Source organism: Mastacembelus armatus, chromosome 19 (assembly GCF_900324485.2).
Source record: "Mastacembelus armatus chromosome 19, fMasArm1.2, whole genome shotgun sequence".
In the NCBI taxonomy this organism is placed as follows: Eukaryota; Metazoa; Chordata; class Actinopteri; order Synbranchiformes; family Mastacembelidae; genus Mastacembelus; species Mastacembelus armatus.
This window is the reverse complement of record NC_046651.1, coordinates 15,002,433-15,020,424: the sequence shown is the minus strand read 5'-3', so window position 1 is coordinate 15,020,424 and position 17,992 is coordinate 15,002,433. Positions and strand designations below refer to the sequence as shown.

Below are 17,992 nucleotides of genomic sequence, written 5' to 3'. Positions count from 1 at the left end.
TATAAATAAAATCTAAAATAAAGTTCTGTGGGTTTGAATAATGCTGGCAATAAGTGATGAACCAACCAAACCAACCAAATGTCTGTGGAGTTGAAAAGGTTAAAGGGTCAGTTCACCAAAATTACTAAAAAGTGTATTTTCCCACTTTTTCAAAAGTATCTAACCTTGCAAATAGATTTGGTTTTATTTGCCCACATTTTGACATACCTGTGGCAGCCTTTTGTGCTCACATTTTTAAAACCTGGATAAAAAGACTACTAAGTAGTTTCGATGAAAACATTTGACAAAAAGGTCTGTGGTTAATCCTCAGAAGCCGGGACATTGTTTCTGAAAAGACGTGCTGCTGCTGAGACTTTCAAAACAAGTTCTACTGTAATGTCTGTGTCTGTTTCTGGACACATAACCAGTGTCCTCACCTCAAAGTCACATCTGGTAAATGTCTTCCATGTGTTGGTGCTGCAACCACAGGTCCTGGTTTCTTTTTGTCTGCCAGCACGGGGTCAGAGAGTTTGATTGACTTGTGCCTTGACTCACTCTGGCTTCCAGGAACTCTCTACCACCAACACACATCATCATATCTTGCCAGGCCTGTGTCTGCGTGAATATGTCTCTGTTTGTGTGTCTTTGAGAGTATGTCTGTGCGTGCTGTCTGTATGTGCTTTCTCAACCAGTGCAGCACAGTGTGTTAAATCACATGGTTCGGCTTTTCCGCCACGTGCCTGCTGCTTGGCCTATTTCCATGGTAACTAGCCGAAGTCGTGGGGACACACACACAAACACACAGGCATGTATGCATGCACACAAACATACGCACATATACAGGCCACATACACAGTTCTTGTGCGAGGGCTTGCCAGAGTGATCTCGGTGGTGAGTGGCTGTAGGGTGCAGTGAGAGAGAGGATGTACGATCACACACTCCACACAGGCTCAGCGGGAGACACACTCACACACACACTGTATGCTGAGGCAGAACCTCAGGATGCTGCGCTGTAGAGGAAAAATGGCACACAGGAGCATGCCAGCCAAATCTCTTTATAAATCCTCTGGCAATTTTGGGTTTGTTTGTATATGGATAAATAAATTAAATGCAAATTTATGTTTTTTTTTTCATGCAGATACATATAGATAGACAGATAGATAAATAGATAGATAGATAGATAGATAGATAAGATAGATAGACACATAGACATATAGACAGACAGACAGATAGACAGACTCTATGATAAGTATATGAGCAGACATCGTAATGTTTTCTTCCACACTCTCTCTGATGCATTTCACTTGCCATCCTTGTCACGACGTCCCCCCACCGCCATTCCACCTCCTCATCACCCCCCCACTCGCCACCCCAGTCCCATGTGTCCATTGCCATAGCGACAGCCCACGCTGCTTGCGTCCTCGCCGCAGCATCCCTGCGCCCTTTGGCCTTTTGCCAAGGGGGTGCTGTGGCAGCAATACAACCTGGCAACTAGGCGAGGGAGCTTTGCCAAAAGTGGGGAAGCTATAGGGGAAGAAGGGGGGGGGGGGGGGGGGCACTGCGGCTCTACTGTTAGTTACTGCCCTTTGTGTGTTATGCAACTTCGTGTACACTCATACTGTAGGTTGACAAACACACACAGACTGGCTTTTCATCTCAGACACACACATTCAGAAGCTGTGCAGAGCAATGCTTGAACCAGCATAAGCTCTACATAATGTCCCTAAGTGCTGATTATAAAATGACTTAACAGATTTTTCCACACAGTCTCTGTGCCATATCACTGATGACTAACTGTGTTCTGCTCATGTGCTGAGTTTCATGAAATACAATTAACTGATAATCATGTTTAAATTAATTGATTTTTGGCCACAAGAGGGCAGAAGAGCATCTCAACAAGCTGGCAAATACACAGCCACTTCCTTAGCTTTTACAGCTGCCATGGCTAACATGTTAGCCGGTAGTTGTTTGCTGAAATATGAAGCAGACAAGAATGAAAATTAGTGTTGTGTTTGTCTTTCACCAAGAGAGAGTTAACTGTTCACTCTTCTTCTCAGAAAACAAATGAATAAATACTGTACCCTTAGTTTGCTGTTCTATGTTCAGCTATTGTTGCTAGCTAAGTGCTAACGTTGTGGTTGGAGCCAGGCAGCTACAAAGAGTAATGATGTTTACATTTATGTTTTAGTGTCATAAAGCTTTGAAACTCAATTAACCTTTTTGGGTTAGGCTAGTTAGCTAACATCATGAAGCTATTACCTATAGTCAGTTAAGTTTATTCTAAAATACTAATTATCAACAAATAATTACACTAAATAATCAATAATTACTGATAATTAACCACTAATTACACATAAATAATCACAAATTACATGAAATATTCACTAATTACACTAAAAAACCACTAATTACAGTGAATAACCACAAATTACTGCTAAATAACTACTAATTACCAGTAAATAACCACTAATTACCGCTAAATTACCACTAATTACCACTAAATAACCACTAATTACACTAAATAACCACTAATTACTGCTAAATCACCATTAATGACTACTTAATAACCACTAATTACACTAAATAATTAGTGTAATTACACTAATTACACTAAATAACCACTAATTACCACTAAATAACAATTAATTACCACTAAAAACCATCACAAAAACAGTATATCATCATCAGGACTGGTATATTTTTAAACTAGCATAACTCCAGTTTTAACCCCCTGAAAATAACGTTTAGGATTTTTATCCAAATAGCTAATGATGTTTATTCTACTGTACATAATTTGTTTGTTTATACAGTTTATAAATGTAACTGTTAAAAAGTAAGTGTGTTTTGTTTATTTTGTTCTCAGTACTATTGTTGCATGCATGAGGAGTCCTAACAGCTTGGTCTTTGTGTCTTACAGGCAAAGTGAAAGAGAAAAAAGCAATGAAGGAACCCACACTTGGGAACAGCAGTGCTGCCTAATCAACATTTATCTGACAGAATCTGCCAAAGGAAGCTTTGGATAAGTTCTCATGTTCTCAAGCACAAGCTGCTAAATCCAAGGAACTAAAAAAAAGGAAGACGAAAACAAAAAGCCCACCACTGGCCTCAGCAAGTGGACAGATTTTAAAGTACAAACACGGCTGGAGAGGGGGAGGGTTGTATGGGTGCCAAATTCCCAACCAAGACTCACCACATCTCCTCGAACTACCACCACCACCTTATTCTTCTTCCTCTCTTAATTTTCTCCTCCTCCTCCACTTTTCTCTCATTCTCCCTCTTTCTGTCTCATGGGAGTGACATAGACGCCATCGCTTGGTCTGCTGCCCCGCCTCTTCCCCGCCTCACTGTGGCAACAGGGGCATCCAGGTAGTGATGTCGTGGAAGAGGAACTACTTTGCGTCGGGTGGCGGCGCGGTAGGTGGGGTGCAGGGGCTGGTGACCCCGAGAACCATGACATCTATTGCACCAAGCAAAGGCCTGAGCAACGAACCCGGACAGAACAGCTGCTTCCTCAACAGTGCTCTGCAGGTAAGTTGCATAAAAACATACATGCTGGATGCACTGAGACAGTAACATGGTTTTCTTGGAGATATTTAGAGCCATGTATGAGATCATTCCTGACTGGTCAAGTCATTCCTTTATGAATCTACTGGCTCATGTCAGTTATTTTAGTCTGTTGTTTCAAAAGCTCTAAAACGTTTGGACATATTCTATTAGTAATATTATTTGGAGCGTTTGGGACACTGGAATGAGTGTAATGTTTGTCTGAACTTGCCGAAAACCAGTATGAAGCCAAAAAGTCCCGAGAAACAGTGAGAAACCAAGAATCTGGTGAAGCCTGTAGGTTGGAATCTGTCACTGAAAAAAACAAGATGACTTTGTCAGATTCTGTGTTTCTTTCTTGATAAATGTGGTTAAAAAAATTCTAGACTGATTATCAAGAGCATTTTAATCTCATGGTGATTGCTTCATTTCAAATCCACTGTGCTGGTGTACAGAGCCAGTGCTGTGTCCTCACACTTGCTGTGTGCACTTTAAAAACAGACCTTTTCATACTAAAAATATATAAAATGCAGGCTGTTACAGATAGTAATGCATTATTTAAGTGTGGCACCAGAAATACTGTACTACATTATTGTGACAATAGTGTTTGCTATGAAAAGGGGTTTAAGGGCTGGATTTGTTTCTCTGATCCTCTTCAAATATTTTGCACTTTATTAATTTTTTTATGTGTCTGTTCATTACTACAGTAAAAATGACCCCCTACTTTCTAATCAGCTGTATTTTATAAAGGTTTTAAGGTGCCCTGTGTCTGCATTCTAGTGATTTGTACGAACTGCTCCATACCAACACACACATTCATAGATGCACAGCTCACATGCCCCCTCCCACCTGCCATGCTGCAGTAAATTGATATTTAAGCACGACAGGGATGAGATTAGTGCCATATTAACGGGTGTTCGCGTGTTTCAGGGGGTTTTGGCACTGTTGCTGGTCTGGCCTCAAAGTAGACATCAGTCTGTGTGTAGATGCTTACACTGCGCTGCTACTGCTGCATCTCGTCTCTGTCTTTAAACACACACGAACACACTCTTCCCTCCTCCCAAGACTTCCAGCTGGCACAACTTTTCCTCCACACACACACACACACACACACACACACACACACACACACACACACACACACATATACAGTAAATGCCTCTTGACTACTGGCTTGAAAAAGAGAGAGAGAAGGGAAGCAAAAGGGAGAGGTTGGAGTAAGCTGAAGAGGGAGGGGGGTGATGAGGCAGAAGCTTAGGGAGAGCTGAAGAGAGCAGAGGGATAGATGAGAGGAAGAAAAGTTAGTGAGGGAGGAGAAGAGAAGAAAGAGGGATGAGGAGTATACAGTATGAAAACACTGAGGAGAACGCTGCAGGGGATACTGCTGGGAGAAAGAGTGGAATTAAAGAGTCATATAAGGTAAGAGGAAAATAATGAGTGTTTGTGGGGAGAGGAAGCAAGAGAGAGAACGAATCCAGAGATGGACTAATGACGTGAGGGACATGAAGTTTAGTTGTGAAATGAAGAAAATTCCTGAACAAGGGCATGAAAAACAGTTTCAAATGGGGAGAGAAATGGGCCACTTCACCTGTATACACACATGCACACACAGAGGAGAGGATTGTTAGCAGGACACAGATGATTGAGGATAAACTCAGGAAATGGCTGTTATACAGTGTGTTTCTTTGTGTGTGTTCTTATGTTCATTCAGTTCCAGACAAGCAGTAAGGGGTTAAAGTTCAGCTTAGGACAGACTATATTAGTAATATGCCTGCAACATTTTTTTTTATTATTTTGGACAGTCCAAAGTCCAAAGATATAAAATTTTCTATAATACAGAATGAAAAACTGTTAATGTTCACTTGTGACGTGCAGAAATCAGTAAATCTTTCTGCACTTTTCCTTAAAAACTTTTTGTTGATTAATCAGTTATCAACATTGTTGTCAGCTGATTGTTTTAGCACTGCAGAGGCAGGCTGCATTTAAAGTAAGTGAAATACTCTCTCCTCCTTCTTCGCCTGTAAGGGCCCCTTGAGCAAGGCAGTTAACCCCCTGCTGCAGTGGAGCTGCTGGGTGGCAGCAGCAGCAGCAGTAGCAGCAGCAGAAGCAGTGGTAGCTCTGTGTGGGTCTGTGTAATTTAATGAGAGTGTATGTGCATGCTCAGGAACATTTCACTGTGTACACACAGGTAAAGATTAAATAGCTAAAGGAGTTATAGAGTACACTGGCTTTGATTAAGCTGAAATACATGGGTTCACTTGTCGGGCAGCAGCATGTGTGTGCGTCTGTGCTGGATATGTGTGATGCAGCTGAAAATAGAAAATGAGCATGGAAATCAGAGAGAATATCTTTCATACATACATTTTGGCCATTAAGAGTAAATCTAAAACTAAGTGTAAATATTTCTAATATTTTGTGCAGTTTTGTCTGATCAACAGTGAAATGCAGATTCATCAGCCAGTTCACCTGATGTGTGCTTTCAGGTGTTTTGTCATATGTGAGAAAGGTTTCCAACAGGAATACTGATAGACTCAAAGGGCATTATAAATGAGACATCCTGTTACTGAATATGTGTTGGATTGACTCAGGTGCAGTGTCACAGTATGCTATGAAATCACTTATACAGAGCTACAATCTGCTGCAGTAACTTTAAGATTCAGTGTGACTTCAATGCTCAAATGCCATAAATTTGTTTAGAAATCATTAAAAATAGAATCTTAAAATTTCTTACACCTCCAGAACCTTTTTGTTTGCCTGAAGTTTCCTCAGTACAGATTATTGTCTGTACATTGTCTGGTATGTTGCACACAGGAATCAGTAATAGCTACTTTGGCACATCAGCATGGCAGTTTGTCAAAATGAAAACAAATGAAGGCTAAAACATTGGGGCTAATTTTGTAGCCAGCTAACTCACTATCCTTGGTGTTTACATCCCCAAAGCATTATGGGAACTGTAGTTCTCAAATTTATAGCTTGCCTATTCCACAAACAGAATTTAGAAGAAGACAAACAAATGATATTACACAGAGTCTCAGTGTTCTGATGTTTCTCCAACACCATCTCCTTGTTAAATCCATATGCAGATGTTTGCAGTGTGTTGTGGACATAGACACAGTTACACTGTGGGGTTTGAGAGATGCAGCTGTTTTGATTTTGTTTGATAGTGTAGGTACATTGTGTTGTTGTAGTTTTACACTTTTATTATACAGAATAGGATTTTACCTCAAATTGATCCCAAGGAGCAGCAAGAATAATAAAACCAGCTACAGAACCAAACAAAACACACATTTGTTTTCTAATAAATCCGGTTAAATGAAGGGAAAGGGGAATAAACTCAGGAGTTGTTGAAAGGACTGGGAGAAGGTACAAAGGTCAATGTCGAGGTCAGTTGATGACAAGAGGAAGAAAATGCTGTGGGGCAGGGACAGAATAGAAAAATCACCAGCAAATTTTTTAAAGTTTTACACTGAAGGCTTGTCATGGTAAGAAAAGCACATCTGTAAATAATAATACAACTACAATGGTTATTGTTATTAGTGATACCTTTCTGTATCCAACCACGGTAAAATGTCTGCTATGAAAGGACTATAGACAGACTCGCAGACAGATAACTGAGGTCAAAAGTGCAGAAAAATTAAGATCCAACTGTTGCCATGACAACAGCATCATGTGGTACACAATACACACAGAGAAATGTCATGGCCATGTGTGATAATAGGAATGGGAGGAGTTCGGGTCATGCAGGGTAGAAATCAACCAACACGGGGCAGTAACAGCGAGGAGCACATAGAGCACATTATGACTGAGAGTGAGAACATGTCAGATTAGATTCAATGATGATTCGTGGCTTGTTTGAATGTGACTGGTGTTTTTAAGAGCAATGTGATGCTGATCATTAATGACAGCCGCCTTGTGTACTGAAAGAATTCTACCTTTTTATATTTTTGTAGTTGGATTTGTGCACACATATTGTTTTTGCAACAGAACCTAAAGAAACATTAGGTACCAGTTTATAATAAGGCTATATAATAAGGAGTTTATAAGTCATAACTAACAGCTTTACGTGTAATAACTTCTTTATTTATGCTAACAGTGTTAAACCACAAATTAAAATCAAATAAATGTTAACCTTGCTTTAATCAGGGTGACCCATTTATTTAACCAACAAGACTTACAGAGCATCAGGACCAAAATCAATTTATTGACAAATTATTGACATCTACAGCTTCAGACCATTAAAAAAGCCAATAGCTGACCCCGTAAACTCTGTGTAATGAATGCATTGTCTTGCAAAAGCAATGATTTACAACTATAAATCTGTCATACAATTGAACAACACTCAGCCTGCCTTTAGTTATTCACCCTATATATTCACCCTTATAACCCTAAAACAACTCACATATATTCTTTATAACAAGACAATTCTGTCACATAAAGCAGTCATGACATTAAACATTAACAGTGTTATTACTATAAATATCATTATGTAGAAACACTGTCAATTTTGAAACACTGAATATCCCTCATCCTTCAAGAAAAAGGTAAAAGCAGAGGGAAGGAGAAACAAATGCTAAGAAGATTTGATAGATAGATAGATAGATAGATAGATAGATAGAATGATAGGATAAAGACAGATGGGCATGGAGAAAGTGTGCCCTCCTTGTGGCTGCTGCAGTGCTTTGCAGGGGAGCCAATTCATCACTACCAAATAAACTACAGGGAGAGGAGGGGAAACAGAGGGGGAGAAAGATAGAACGCATACACTGGCGTCAGCATGCAGTCTGTCATCCTCCACCCCCTCTTTTCTCCACCTATCATTCTCTTCTTAACACACATATATATTAGCTTTGTTTCTGTGTGAGTGTGTGTGTGGTCCTAGGCATGAATGATGCAGATCTCAGTCAATGTCTTTTTCAGGGACAGTGCTGTGTCAATATTATCTTTCAGCATGCTGAATAAATGTACTAAACTGAGAGCTCTTTCCTGTAATTATGCACTAGAGAGCGAGAGCTGGAAGGACACAGAGAACTCTGCTTCATAGACAACAACCCTCTACTAGTTTTCATCTGTTCTTGTTCATTTCTTAAGGCTGGTTTGTGCTGGTTGTTTTCTGTCTCTCTGCCCCACTGAATCTCTGCCTCTAAGTCTGTTTTGCTGCTGAAAATACAGAAAGCAGAGAGCACATTCAGTGGGAGCAGTTGGGGAAAACAATTAGCTGAAAATGGCTGAATGCCACGCAGAGATGCAGAGTGGGGTGTTGATTCTCACTTTCACGATACAGAAAGTAATTTGATTTTAGTAAATAATGCTTAATTTTTGAACACTACAGGACACCTTACTGAGCATCACGTTTTTTTTCCCTAATTCCTATTTGACACACGTTAGTCAGGTAATGAATCTAGGTCAGCAGTTCTAAAACTTTCTTCAAACCACAGCACCTCATCAGAATAACTTTTCCTTCCAAATGGTGTTATATCTTGTACTGCCAGTCACTATTTCTGACTGCTGTAACCCTGGAAAATTTGCCAGAAAGCGTTACTTTGACAACTTGCAGTGGAGAGCTGTCATGTCTCTAATCTTAGCTGAGGCAAAGCTGCATATTTAACAAGGTTTTTAATGTGGTGCTTCCCATGTTTCTTGTTTATTTTATCTCTGTGATATATATATTCTGTTTAAATACAGAATATATATATCACAGGTATATATATTCTAGTGTGTACAGTAAATTGTCAGTTGGATCAGTGTATTCATATCCCTATGTAGTGTACAAGGAAGATCTAAGTAAAAAGCAATTTACAATTTTGTAAAAATTCTGTGAAATACACAACTCCTCCACAGGACTGAAAGATCCAGCAACTTTAAGAAACAAGACAAAGAGAAAGTATGGTAAGAAATGGGTTCAAACAGAGAGGGAACAACAGCCTCAGTTCCAGTGGGATCTGTGCTTAAACTCATTTTTCTTGTTTTCCATAAAAAATCATTGTGTTGCATCTCTCAGGTCCTGTGGCATCTTGACATCTTCCGCAGAAGCTTTCGGCAGCTGACCACACACAAGTGCATGGAGGACTCGTGTATCTTCTGCGCTTTAAAGGTAAAAACTCTCTCGTCGTCTGTGATGGCCTTAGTGCAAACCAGAAGCAGCGCTCGTTACTTGTTTTTCTGTGCTGCATTTCTGACACGTTACTTCTCTTCCAACAGCACAGTGACACTTTTTTAAAAAGATTTTCTGCAGAGCATTTACTGAAATGGTGTACTTACATGAGGCAGTAGTACTTTATTTGAGTGTTTCCCTTTTGGGAGATATTTCCTCCACCACATGTCATAAGGCAGTCTATTTTTTACCTGGCTATATTTATCTGACAGTTAGAGTAACACAAAATTTAAAGGCTTTAGACACAAAACCTGAGATACACTCACCTGATATATTTTTCCTTCTTTTCTTTTTTTTTTCTCTGTCATTTTTTTATTCATGTTTCTTTTTTATTAAAGTTTAATCAAGATTTAAAGGTGCTAATGCACAAGAACACAATAGAAACCAACTTAAAAACACACAAATGAAATATATTGAACTGTAATGACAGCAATGTCTAGTGACAGTAGTAGTCTGTAGTAGTAATTTTAGATGCATTAATATCTTTATTATTAGTTGTTGCAATCAAAAGTGTCAGTGTTAGTTGTTCAGCAAAAACAGGCTTTGTCTTTGACTCTTCTAGTGGTGCAGCATCCAAAGTGCCAATAAAGCCTGAAGCCCAGGCAAGTCCAAATTTTTTGTCTGGATATACCCAACGGTATATTAAAGAGACCTAATAAAGCAGCAGGGGAGATTCTTGTGGTGGATGATGACGGCTCTCTTCCATACCTTTGACTGCTCACTTTAGAAAAGGAGAAACAAGCGAGTATTCCCACACAGAGTGAAGAAAGAGTACTGTACCTGCTTTATTTATACTTCCAACAGTAAAACTAAAATATAGAATAAAGGTTAATGTATAGTATGATGATACCTGCGTATCATTTTGTGATGTGTTAACTTCCCCCCTGTCTCTAACTGACCACCTGTCATTAATCAGCTTTGTCTCTCTGTCTTTATTGTTCCTGCCCCTTGTTGCTTTTTTTCTTTCCCCTTGTCATTTGGTCTAAATCCACATAATGTGGAGTTGCAAAATTTCACTTCACTCAAACACTAACTCTATCCTTGCTCACAATTAATATTTTTGATGTAATTACTTGTTTACCTTTAACCACTTAAGTGCAGGACTTTTTCTTGTAACAAGGTATTTTTGTCTCTGTGGTGTTGCTCACTCTTCTTTCACCTTTGTGCAGAATGTAGCAGAAACTATTTCCCTGTAAAGATCTGCCTTACAGTGCGTGTTCAGAAACAACGCATGTAAAAACTTTTACCACATAGTTACAGGTTGAATCACTGTTGTGCTCCAGCTGCTGCTGCTGAGAGAAAGTAGCCAAACAGAAGATGCAGATCATCATGAAACCCTCATAATGAACAAGTCTTATGCAGCTCTGCTCCAGCCATTTGTTGCATCAATGATGACAAATCTGTGTCTGAGTGAAGGGAAGTGTGTGTAATGTGATGTGGTGTAGCAGTGTGTGTAGATGTGTGTGTCTGTGTGTAGCAGTGTCGATGTGTGTGTTCTACACGCTGCTCTGTCTCCAGCGCTTCTCTGTAATTAATTGGCTGACTGAAAGCGCTGAGCTAGCAGAGCCCACGCTGGGATGCTACACACACACATAAACACGCACACACACCTACGCATACACGCAAGTCTTACTTGCAATGCTGCACACGTTAGGCTGCTCCACACATGCACTTTGTGATGCTCACAAATCACCATGCCTGGAAGCTACACACACACACACACACACAAAAGCTTGTGGGCACGTTGTGTGTGAGTCAGCTGTGGGTGTACGAATCAAAGGTATTGTCCCTGTGTTAAGTGTTCACATTTTCCCGTCAGTTTCCATTAAGCGTCCTGCCACTGTCTCTCCTTTGTCTGAAATGAACAGATATAGTGTTGTTCTTACAGTCTGGTTGTAGCTGTAGCCCCCTTGGCAGCACAGATAAAAGTCTTTTTGAATAACTGGCTTAGACACACACTAAATGAACTTTAATGCTGTTTTAAATTTTCAAACATCCATTTTAAAGAACCAAAGAGATAAATGTTGATTATGGATTCTTTAATTTTGGAGGGATTTTGTATGAATTTCAGTTTATCTGCAGCTGATAAAGACGCCCGGTGTTGTAGTAAACATAAGTTCAGAGGCTGCCTGTGGCTATCCCTCTAGAAAATCACTGCAACACTTTATCTCTCTCAACAACAAAACAGTCACACACACTTAGATGCAGATACCTGAACACACACACTGCAGGGAACGTGAAGAGAGAAGAGAAGGATGGATAAGGAAGGAGAAAGATGAATGAATATGGGAGTTGGTGTAGATTGCTCCTGTCCTCACACTTAGAGCGCTGCACACATGCATGGATACACACACACACACACCTTCCTCTCTTACTCACTCTGCCTCATCACTCCCTGTTCTTGTCCCCCCACCCTCCCCCTCTCCTCCCTCCCTCCATCTCTCTGTAGGGTATATTCCCCCTCCATTCTCCTTGGCGCATTGCTGCAGTCAGCACAGCCACCATAACACACACACAGACACACACCCTATTGCTCACACATTTCCCTTTTCCTCTTCTCTTTCTCTGGTTCCCTTTCTCTCTCTCTCTCTCTCTCTCCCACACACACACACACACACACACACCCACACACACACACACACACTGCTCCCTGTCAGCATGACTGCATTACATTTCCCACTGCCAACCCTCAGCCTCAGCCTGCACACACTCAGCCACACTCACAGCCTGAAGCTTCATCTTTTAAAACATTTTCACTCCATATGATCACAACCATCTTGGTACTAATCAAATCAAAAATGACAAATAAAATGAAATATGACGATGGCCTGTCAACAACTCCAGGAAGTTTTATACAGATTAATTAAGTGTGAAGATCTCGCTTTAGTTTGACACGTCATTAACTCATTGTGAACTTCACCTTTTGTGTTTGGAAAGTTAGACAATCCAATAACAAAGAGGGAGTTGTGGTTAAAGTAAAATAAACTAAGTTCTGGTAACGTTTAGGTTTTATATGGAGAGGTGAAGTTGTCACAAGAGTTACTTCAAACCTGTCTGCTGCCATAACTGATAACAACTCTCTGGTTGTACAAATTATTTGTGTACAAGTGTAATTTTTAAGTGACAGAGTTGGCTACTTTACAGTGGTCTCCTTCCAAAGTACTGACTTTTCTTATCACAGCTCCACTGTGCTACAGTAACTACTGAAATCCAGCAGTCACCAGAAGTGACTGAGCTGTAATTTTCCATCATCTGACTTAGCTCAGTCACAATGCAGCCTCTGATCGGCTTTTTTGTTTTAAAGACTATTTTAAACCACTAGTTTTGTAATTTTTAAAAACCTTTTCAGTTAGTTTTTCCTCTGTTAGCCACACAAAGATGAGCAATTCTGTGCAAGATCCATCCATTTTCTATACCCACTTATTCCTTAACAAGGGTCCCAGGGATCAGCTGGAGCCTATCCCAGCTCTCTTTGGGTGAAAGGCAGGGGTACACCCTGGACAGGTCAGCAGTCCATCACAAGGCCACATAGAGACAAACAACCTCACACACTCACACTCACTCCTATGGGCAATTTAGACCTGACATGCATGTTTTTGGACTGTGGGAGGAAACCGGAGTACCTGGAGAAAACCCACAGGGAGAACATGCAAACTCCACACAGAAAGGCCGGGTTGTGAACCCACGACCTTCTTGCTGTGAGGCAACAGTGTTTCTGTGCAAGATAATGTCTGTAATTCTTGCAGTTTGCAGTCAAATATATGTTTATCAGAAACATATAATCATTAGTGTATATTAGTGTTACATGTATGATTTGTGAGTTTCCACAGGGATTAACAGAGTCTTATGAAGGCTTATCTCTTATTAAGTGCTGCAACTAATAATAATAATAATTATTATAATTTATTAGCATTTGATCTGTCATTATTGTCTCCATTAGTCAGTTGATTGGTAGATAAAACTGAAAAATCCTATTTTCCCAGTGACAGTTTCCTACATTCTAAGGTGATGTCTTCAGGTTTCATGTTTGTCCAAACAAAGGCTTAGACTCAAAGATTTTCAGTTTACTGCCACGAAACATAGAAAAGTACCAACTCCTCACAGTTTAACAGCTTGATCTAATAAATCTATTAATCATTTGATCAAACAGTATATCAAAGCTGTATTCTCTGCTGAGGTTATGGTCTTGATTTCACACTCATGCACAAGTAAAAGGAAGCAGTGTGGATACAAACAGATGATTCATGTGAACTGTGACTGTTAGAATATCTTTGCGTCACTTAATTGAGTGTTTCTCAGTCCTCAGGACATAGAGCATGTGCTGGTTTTCAGTGCAGTCATCTAATCAGTGATTGAATTACCGCTGGGACAGAAAACCAGCAGCACTCTCAGTCGACAGTCCACTGGCCACTGCTCCGAGACTTCGCACTGACTTGTGTTTACTTCACTTTTGAGTTGTTTTAGTTTGGGTCAACAATAGTTCCTTGGTTTAGCTTTTTCCAGCTGAAAATTCTTACCAACAAAGAATTAGGTCATTTGTATCCGTTGGCAATTTGGAGAAAGTCATCCATGCTTTTATCTCTCCCACTTAAGATGTTTGCAGCACTCTTCAGCCCAGCCTCAGTCAAAAGTTCCTCCCCCTTTCTCTGCTTGAACTGCATGTTTAGTTTGTTTAGACTGCATATGGCGTTCAGAGTTACCTGGACTAACCTGTATTTTTTAAAGAATCATTTCCAAAGCTGGTTCGTCTGGTACTGCACTACTTGTACTAAATTACTAAAGCTATTGCTGCTACTGCTATTTTTACAACCAGAAATAGTTTGCAACCAGCAAAGCAGAAAGTACTCAGACAGCACTTCCAAGTTTGCACTACACTCTAAAAGTGTAATTTGAAGAACAGTGTTTGTTCTGCGTCTGGATCCAGATCAGAGTACACATAATGAAAGTCCTGCTGGTTGACTTATGATATCCAAGATTTTTGAATCATGCAGGGCTTTGTACATGGAAAAATTATGCAGAATTTCAGAAATGCAATATCAATGAACAAATTAGAATAAGTTTTTTTCAGGTCACCCAAATAATTTGTGTAACAAATTTGTTGAAAATTGTGTAATATTTGACAAATTTGTATTTGAATTTCCCAATGATCATAAAAACCTGTTAGATCTAAATATGTGTTATTGAACAATCCAGGGAAAGATAAAAAGAGAAAAAAAGGAAGAGTTTTGCTCTTTCTAAAATCCCTTTATAAATGAACACATCATGTAACTAAAGGGGTCAAACTAGTAACCACTTTGTCAGAGGGGACAAAAATAATGCGTCCTCTTCCATATGGAAATGAAACAACATAATTAGGGCAGAACAAAAAACAACGAAGGCTTATTAATGAGGTTATAGTCCTGGTCTGGCACTTGTTTGGACCTGCATAAATGTAACCAGTGTAAAAAAAAAAACTTTGTCAGCCTCTATCAAACTGACACGTCCTCCTCTGAATGCTGCCCTCGAAACACACTTCAGTGGCCTAGCTTCCTCTCTGAGCCCCCTGCAACACTTTGATTTGGTTTCTATTTTACTGCTACAAAGCACTCTGAGAGCTGTTTTTGTCAGAGAAAAGTGCACTACAAATACTATTTATTATTGATATGGTCTGATATTAAGGCCAGTTGTGCTGCGAAGGATTTGTTTTGGTCCATTCTGGGTTTTGTTGTGCGGAAGTTTTGTCTTGATTTACTAAACAAATGTATTTAGAGAGTTTTGTGTATATCTGAGAGAAATAGAGTAAATGCACAAACACATGGATATGGCATATGGTACATAATATACGTGGCAAAGATGCACTCCAATAATACATACATACATTATCCGTATTTGTGTGTATGTGTGTGTGTGTGTATTTGCAGAGTATCTTTGCTCAGTTTCAATTCAGCAGTGAGCGAGTGCTGCCATCAGATGCACTGCGGAGCGCTCTGGCCAAGACTTTTCAAGACGAACAACGCTTTCAGCTGGGCATCATGGACGATGCTGCCGAATGCTTTGTGAGTCTGCAAGACACACACACACACACACACACACACACACACACACACACACACACACACACACACACAGTAGTTGCCTAATATTTTTGTTGTTCTGAGATCATAATAACTAGGTTTTATGGGTAACTGGTGTAAAATCCTGACTTTTTTCATGATATAATGTTGATTTTCTAATAGTTTCTAACATGAAAATAGAATTTCTTATAAAACAGACACCAGTGCAGCCAATTCACAAATCACCATTAAAAAATTTTATCTGGGTCCTTCGTCTCATGCAAACAATCAACAGGGAACGGGGCCTAGTATTTTACACACTGTGGGTGTCTTATTTTGGAACGGACTGTATCATGTTTGAAAACTTTTAGACGTTGTCATTAGTCACAGGTTCTGTTATTGTAATGTCTTTAGACCTTCTTGCTTTTCTTTCTTCCATTTCAGTCACTTTTCATACCTCTTTCTCTCTGCCTTAGTGTGTCTGTGTGTGTGTCTTATGTGTGTGCCTGTGAGGCGCTGTCTGATCGATTGGTAGTAAATGTGTTCAGTCAGGGAAACCGCTTCTTATAAAATATAGACGCTGCGCCCACGGTCCGATTAACAAGATCACCAACAGAGAGAAAGAATCAAAACACACATACTGTACATATATGGATAATATAAGCAAACACATATGTCAACTTAACACACGATACGCACATTATTTGATTTCAGTGTCGACTTATGTGTTTCTCAGGAGAATCTCCTGATGCGTATCCACTTTCACATCAGCGCAGAGAGTAGAGAGGACATCTGCACAGCCAAACACTGTATACCACACCAGAAGTTTGCCATGACTCTGTTCGAACAGGTAGGAGATTGCTCAGTTACACTTTAACGCACCGCTACATGTTTTAGTTTTGAGGTTTTAATTTAAAAATAATTACCCACACAAACTTTTCTCAGAACATGATGTCCCGTCATCAATATCAATCTGAGGATCTATTTGTGTTTGCAGTGTGTGTGTAACAGCTGTGGAGCCACATCAGACCCCCTGCCCTTCATTCAGATGGTTCATTACATCTCCACTACATCCCTCTGGTAAGACCAGACACACACCTACACACACACACACACACACACACACGCTCACTGCACGCACACTGCAGTAAATCTGGCAGCAAGCTGAGGCTGTGTGGTAGTAAGGGAAGGTACAGTGCATTCTCTTCTTCCTTCACGGGTCCCTTCTGAACATTGAAATATAAGCTCATACACATGAATGCACACACAGTAGGTTCATGCATATGCAAGAGCAGGTGAGCTTTTGCATAATGTCTATAATGTTAACCTTTACATCCACACATAGGCAAATCTACACAGAGGAGAAGAGTATGCGCCTCCTCAGAGCTGTTAAAAAAAAAAAAAAAAAAAATCACGCACGCTTTGAGTCAATGAAATAAGGAATAGGGGAAGTAATCAATCAGCTGTTTGATTCAGCAGACCCAGGGGCGACATAAATCTATAAGTGGAACAGTGGGTCGGAAAGACTGCGAGCGAGAAGGAAATAAGAGGATATATCACTCTATATCCTTTTTGGAAATGGAACACAGTAGAGGAAATAGAGGGATGAATGGGGGGCAAAGGTACAAATAAACACTCTGTGTCAAGGTAGTTGTGGGGCACAGCAGTGTTTGTTCGTGTTAGCACTGCTAAGCTATTTTTACCTTTAGTTGACCCTGTTGTTTACAGTTGAGATAGCCAAATATGCAAAAGTCAACATGAGTAAAATAATCAGAGGGCTTTGTGAGCCTCACATCTGCCTGAAATGGGGAGGTTCATTTAAGGCTTGTAGAAAGAGAAAGAGGAGGAGAGGAGAGGATGGGGGGGCAGAGAGATTTGGATGGGTTTTAAAATCGTTATTCTTAACGGAATACTTCACTAGAAAAAACAATGCTGATTCATTGCACACATAATCCTGTACATGGTTCCAAGCTGCAGACAAGCTCTCACAAGTTCATTTGGTATTCACAGATAACAATAACATAGATCTGAGTTTGCCCTTCAGAGGACAATTGTTCTTAAAAGGGGTAAATGCGGCTTAGCATTAAAGTGTCATTGTCTTAAGACTTGCTGAAGGAGATTTTAAAAACAGCTTTCTTCCACAAGTGTAAAGCTTTTTAATCAATTATTTTACCGTAGTTGTAACCATAACAATAATAATAGTTCTGTGCTGTTATCGCTCCCTGTTGTCTTTTAGCTCAAAGATCATGTCAGTCAAGCCTGAGTTAGAAACCTGCTCAGAATACAG

General features: G+C 39.9%; 1 protein-coding gene across 1 annotated transcript in view; it reads left to right on the top strand.

The window, feature by feature from the left end:
• The window catches only part of LOC113135653 (inactive ubiquitin carboxyl-terminal hydrolase 54-like), a 39,156-nt gene that overhangs the window by 6,310 nt on the left and 14,854 nt on the right, over window positions 1-17,992 (top strand). The window contains exons 2-6 of the mRNA XM_026315854.1: window positions 2,897-3,507; window positions 9,521-9,613; window positions 15,574-15,708; window positions 16,442-16,555; window positions 16,703-16,785. Of these exons, the coding sequence (XP_026171639.1) occupies window positions 3,352-3,507; window positions 9,521-9,613; window positions 15,574-15,708; window positions 16,442-16,555; window positions 16,703-16,785 (581 nt within the window). The 5' untranslated portion in view covers window positions 2,897-3,351. The remainder of the gene's footprint in view (window positions 1-2,896; window positions 3,508-9,520; window positions 9,614-15,573; window positions 15,709-16,441; window positions 16,556-16,702; window positions 16,786-17,992) is intronic.